The sequence below is a fragment of the Austrofundulus limnaeus genome, unplaced genomic scaffold, assembly GCF_001266775.1.
Source record: "Austrofundulus limnaeus strain Quisiro unplaced genomic scaffold, Austrofundulus_limnaeus-1.0 Scaffold243, whole genome shotgun sequence".
Classification (NCBI taxonomy): Eukaryota; Metazoa; Chordata; class Actinopteri; order Cyprinodontiformes; family Rivulidae; genus Austrofundulus; species Austrofundulus limnaeus.
The window spans coordinates 806365-812227 of NW_013952645.1; the positions used below are offsets into that span (position 1 = coordinate 806365).

At 39.7% G+C, this 5863-nt stretch overlaps 1 protein-coding gene across 2 annotated transcripts in view; it reads left to right on the forward strand.

The window, feature by feature from the left end:
- The window catches only part of LOC106525831 (echinoderm microtubule-associated protein-like 6), an 88704-nt gene extending 83849 nt beyond the window's left edge, over positions 1 to 4855 (forward strand). The window contains exons 18-22 of one of the 2 annotated variants that reach the window (XR_001311178.1): positions 2763 to 2856; positions 3246 to 3346; positions 4021 to 4192; positions 4289 to 4315; positions 4524 to 4855. Coding sequence is in view for 1 of the 2 variants with exons in the window: in XM_014020182.1 (XP_013875636.1) it covers positions 2763 to 2856; positions 3246 to 3346; positions 4021 to 4070 (245 nt within the window). In the remaining variant the exon portion in view is untranslated. Of the gene's footprint in view, positions 1 to 2762; positions 2857 to 3245; positions 3347 to 4020; positions 4316 to 4523 lie in introns of those variants that run through there. The other variant, XM_014020182.1, reaches the window with a different exon arrangement.
- The last annotated feature ends 1008 nt before the right edge of the window (positions 4856 to 5863 follow it).

Here is a 5863-nt window from a genome sequence, read left to right on the forward strand (position 1 = left end):
GTAATATTGATATATAATATAATGTGTATTGTTTATTTAGTAAACTCTAGTGGTTTAGAAATTTTGATATTTTTTTTGTAAAATTTAAAAGATAATTAAATAAATGTTACTACACCCAAAAATCATTTTTTTCAGTGTAGTTTTATATTTCCTCTTGCCTCCATGTTCTGGGCGTTTGAATTTAGCCCCATGTATTTTGGACTTTTACACACTATAACCCAGCAACTCCTGTAGTCACAGAAACATGAAGCTGTGTGGAGATGGAGGTGTAGTTTAGATCTTTAAAATGGATATCTATAATCTTCTTTCTGAGTTCCTCATGCAGCGCTCACCGTTTCTTTCACTGGGCCATGTTCAGTGTGGTGCACACAATACAACTTGCACAGTGGCATGTTTGTTCTGTTTAAAGAGACTGATGGAAAGCTTAATGGTACCTACGATGAAGGGAACATGCATTTACCGATGGTGCTGAGGCTGTGAATGTATCTGTCTGCTTGATTAGCATGTCTAGTCAATCCACTCATTTATTCAAGTCCCAGTAGACTTTAACACTCAGCAAACCTTTTTGCGCAGTCTATAATCAGAACACATACTTTGTGTGGTAACACAAATGTTGTTCATTTGAGGAAACTGTGACAAACTGAAGAAATATCGTGCAAAAGTGTGGAGATATTAGCCAACATGGCAGTCTCTCTCACTTGTGTTTTTGAGAATGTTTTTAACATCCTAAAAAGAAACATTAAAAAAGAAACAAAGAACCTCATTTGTCCAGTAATGAATCAAGCCTAGACTTTCTCTCCATGCCCCATGCTCTTTGGCTGAGAAGATACTCACTACTAATAACTAACAGACAGGACATCACTTGAGACTATCCGTCAACATTTTGTCTCCTGTTGTGTCCTGCAGGTGGGGGTCTGACCTTCAGACGTGGTTTGTTCAGGAGCATTGGTCGTCCAGAGACCATGATGTCTGTGTGTTATGGCCACAGCGAGGCCTTGGTGTTCTCTGGAGCCGCCACTGGAGACGTTTACATCTGGAAGGAGCCGCTGCTGCTGAAAACGGTGAAAGCCCACGACGGGCCGGTGTTTGCCATGTTCTCCCTGGACAAGGTGAGGAGGAACCTCCTGAGCTTTCATCTCAACCTTACAGCAGAGGTTTACTGCTTATTTAATGCTTGTTCTGACTGAAACTCAAACTTTAGCTTCATAGATTCAGCAGCACCTCCAGAAATGTTTTAACACAGTGAAAATCCAGGGTGGTACCAAAACCAAAAGCCAGAACAGGATTACAGGAGATCTGCTGTGTAGTTGTCATATTANCAGACAGACAGACAGACAGACAGACAGACAGACAGACAGACAGACAGACAGACAGACAGACAGACAGACAGACGCGACCGAAAACATTACCTTCTCACTTGGCGGAGGTAATAATAAAATATTTAATTTTTACTATTGTTGTCTAACTCAATTCAAAATGCTTTTCTCGTAGCACCTTTAAGAAATTTGGAAACTGGATCTAAAAAGTTGCAAAACAACAAAAGCATGAGAATAAACAATCAGTGAACAGAATAAGAAGTAAAGATACTGTTTAGCATTTTGAATGTTGCTTGTACTTTTAATAAAAGCTAACTGCTCCAGAGATTAGATGCAGCCAATTTAAAAGAAGAAGATTTATTTGTTTTTAGCCTGATCTTATTGACATTTTTTTTGGCAATTGGTTGTCTTTCACTTGTTGTTTACACAATCAGGTAAAACATTCTAAAACATCCCATCAAATAAGACACTGATCAAGCAGTATAGCAGGTCTCTTTAAATCTTAAAAGACTCAGAGGTTGTTATGTTTGTTTTAAAAGTCAGCAGCCTGGTGATACCACCCCACCATGGTTAGCCATAGAACAGGACATCGCTACCACTTCTCTTCCAGCAATACTTAACACAACTAAGAGAAGTCCTGGTCCACTTAAAGGTCTTAAATTTATAGCAGGGCAATCATTAAAAGTATTGTATCAAATTAGAAATACTTTCAAACTGACGGACACTTCTATTTTTGCCCCCATTTGTCATAATCATGCATTTCATCCCTTGCAGACCCAATTTTCTCCTGGAAAGGGAAAGGTCTGGTTACTGTAAAAAATTTGATTTGTATATTGACAATGTCTTTGCCTCATTTGACCAACTTAAAAACAAATTTGATTTACAACCATCTCGTTGTTTTTAGTATTTGCAAATAAGGAATTAAACAAAAATAAACATTCCCCATTTTGGAACATATAACCGACCAGACGAAGTATACTCTCTTCTGACAAAGAAACCTGAGACTCAAAAGCCGGTGTCTAAGTTTGTAAATGTATTTTCAACATTGACTGTCCCAAGTACACAACACTTGATAGAATGCTGGCAGAGGGTATTATTATCTCAGAGAATGCTTGGTGTGAATGTCTTTATAGCATACATAAATGTTCAATTAACTCAAGACATCAACCAATTCAGTACAAGGTTATACATTGGCTTCATTATTCACGGGTTAAGCTGCACTCGTTCTTTCTGTCTGTTTCACCCCATGTATAAAGTGTAAACAGCTAGATGGCACTCTGACACTGTTCTGGTTTTGCAGTAAATTGCAGAGATTCTGGTGTACCGTAATAGTTAGGGTTGTATTCTACATGGATGTTCTGTTCTGTACATCAAAAATGCATAAATAAAATTTATAAAAAATCAGCAGCCTTTTGATGATCCATTTTCCTGTGTTTGTCCTTCCAGCTGATGGAAAGAGTCTGGTTTCAGTTGGAGTGGATGACGGACACTCCATCGTTGTTTGGGATTGGAAGAGAGGAGAGAAATTGGCTACAGCTCGGTACTGCAAATAAAATTATATAAAAGTTTTACTGTACGACTACTGTAACTACTGCTGGTTACAATAATACAATAATTTATTTCAGGCACCTCCTCAGTTTTATCCTTACATTTATGTCCTGGTTCTTTTTGTTGCATTCCCTTTGCATCGAATCAAACAGCCGGATCATTTTAAAGCCACGTTGTAAAAGATTAAATAATTTCTAAAGTGAATTGTTTGAGACAATTGTTTTTTTTTTTTTCAGTTCAAACCTGTGTGTTTACAAATAAGAGATGGAAATAAAAAGAACTGGGTTGTTTTATGCCATTAGAAAATTTGCGTTCACTGAGAGAACGAGAAGTAAAAGTCCTGTAAAAACATTTATTTTTCTATTTTTCTGGGTTCTCCAGAGGTCATAAGGAGAAGATCTTTGTGGTGAAGTGTAACCCCATGTTGATGGACAAACTGGTCACTGTGGGAATCAAACACATCAAGTTCTGGCAACTTGCAGGTAACAATACAAAGTCAATTTAAATGTGGGAGATTGGTTTGTGACATGGATCCATCTTATTCTGTCTCTAAGCAGCTTCTTTTGAGCTTTCAGAAATATTTCTTCTGCTCTTTGTCATTTGATGTGTTTTATACTGTTGGTGAGGAGTCTTTGTCTCCATCTCAAACTGAAGCATCTTCTGTGGGAGAGTGGCAAGCAGGTCATCCATTATCTCCATTTGTTTCTTCCTTTCTCCTTCCCATGTCAATCAGTCACTGTACGAGGGGCGGGGTACACCCTGGACAGGTCCAAGTCCATCACAGGGACACATAGAGACAAACGAGACAAACAACCATTCACTCTCTCACACCTAGGGATTATTTAGAGTTGGAGAAAACCCTTATTTGAACAGAGAAAACATGACTTTTCTAAACAGAAAGGAGTCTGGCTTGGATTCGATCGAGCCACTTTCTAACTGAGAGGCAACAGCTTCCGTTGTGGTGATTACAACTCTTGGCTGATTGGCTACCTCATCTGATTATCCTCACCTGCGTTGATGAGCTGACTGGCTTTATAAGGCGTCGGCTCCAGAGGATCAACGCTGATGCATCTAACCATTTTGGTAGTTGTTCAAGCCACTTCATGTTTATGCTAAGTATCTTGTTTCTACTCACCTTGTGTATCTTATGTCCCAGGACAAACTCACGTTGCCAAGTCGTCTGGATCCTCGAACAGTCTCTCTTGAAACTCATCCACCCGCAGGAACAATCAGGAWATCATCAGGAACCCAATCAGCCACTCTGCCTGAAGAAACTCACCACTCGGAACCCCTCCTCTGATCCATGCTCCTTACCACCWGGAAAACCTGTAAGAGAAAAACAACATTTTCATTCTACTCTCTATTCAGAATTATTCAAGTTGCCAAGAACCAAACTCACCTCCACGCTTCCCCTCTGTTCACAGCAAGACGCCCCAAGACTCCTCAGCACTGTAAATAAACTCACTTACCTTTTTCATCTTGTCTCCTGGTCTGGTCTCTCAGCTCCGCTGCCCTGTTGAACATAGTTAGCTTCATGTCAGTATGCATCAGCCTACCAGTTCAACAAGCGGGGCTGAGAACCAACCCATGCAGATTTCCGTCGAGTCRCAGTTTGGTCGTATCGAGAATAATGAATCCCACATCCAACAGTTATTTCAGCGCCAACAAACTACAGAAGGTCTTTTTCAGAGACTTAGCCTCCAGATGTCCGCCCTAGACGCTAAGCTAAGTGCGTTAGCACCTCCTGCCGTCCCACAAGCACCCCCCGTGCCGGTCACTRCTCCGCAGGTAAGCCCCACCCTTCGGGAGCCGGATTTTAGACCTGCTGAACTTTTTGAGGGTGACCTAGATAAATGTGGGGGTTTTTTGCTTCAATGCAGGTTAGCTTTTTCCCGTTCTCCTTCGCTTTTTCCCGATCATATGTCTAAAATCACGTATATCATAAACTCTCTGAAGGGAAGAGCTTTACGATGGGCGCATGCCTTTTTACAGTCACANCATACATATCTTATTCTGTATTTTTGAAAGCTCAAAACACTGTCCTGAGCCGTATGCAACGAAATTTCGTTTTGTATACACCTTGTGCATGCAACATGACAATAAAGTTTTTTTAAGTTAAAAAGTTAAAGTTATTACCTCCCACCCCCACCCCTTGGTGGCACCCCTGATCAGGGGACTTTTTGAGTGTTTCAAATTGTGTTTCCTCTACCTCATGGAGCTGCTCTCCACCCGTTGCTTGTTCTGTAGACTTTGATCTCTCTCTAAAATCTTTATTTTCAGGGCTTTGTGACGGGGGGCAAGGACGGGGTGGTGGAGCTTTGGGACGACACGTTTGACCGCTGCCTGAAGACGTACGCCATCAAGAGAGCGGCTCTGTCTGCAGGCTCAAAGGGTACAAACAGTTTCAATTAACTTGAATTTACTCTAACCACACTGTACATCATCTGTGTCAAATAAGAATATTTAAATATTTAACAAATAAATCAATTTCTCTATTGAGCTGCGCTAAGAACACACGTATAAATCACTGAATGATTGTAGCATTTCATTTAGTAAAATGAATAAATGCACATTTGAACCAGCAGCCTTTTCTGCAGTGACTGGCTGCTGAAAACTCTGAAATATCTCTGTGAGTTTTAAGTACAATTTATCACAATATTAACTTTGGGGCAGGAGCAGGTTAACTGTTGTGAACACATTAAAACAAGAACATCCTGTTCAAAGTTAATTTTGTATTCAACATTATTAAAGGCATATGAATATTGTAAATTGTTGCAAAACAAGGAAAGTCTCTGTAAAATAAGTGACTAATAAAAACAAAAAATGTCATTTAAAGCAGTATTTAGGAAAGCCTGCTTTAGATTCTAACTACTGAAACAAAAAATACTGGTTTAGTTTCAGTTTTTGCTCCTGTAGTGTTTAGCTGTGATGTTCTTGTATAGCTTTGTTCTGTTCAGTAAGTAAAGGATCAAACACTGTCATCATGTGGCCACACAGTG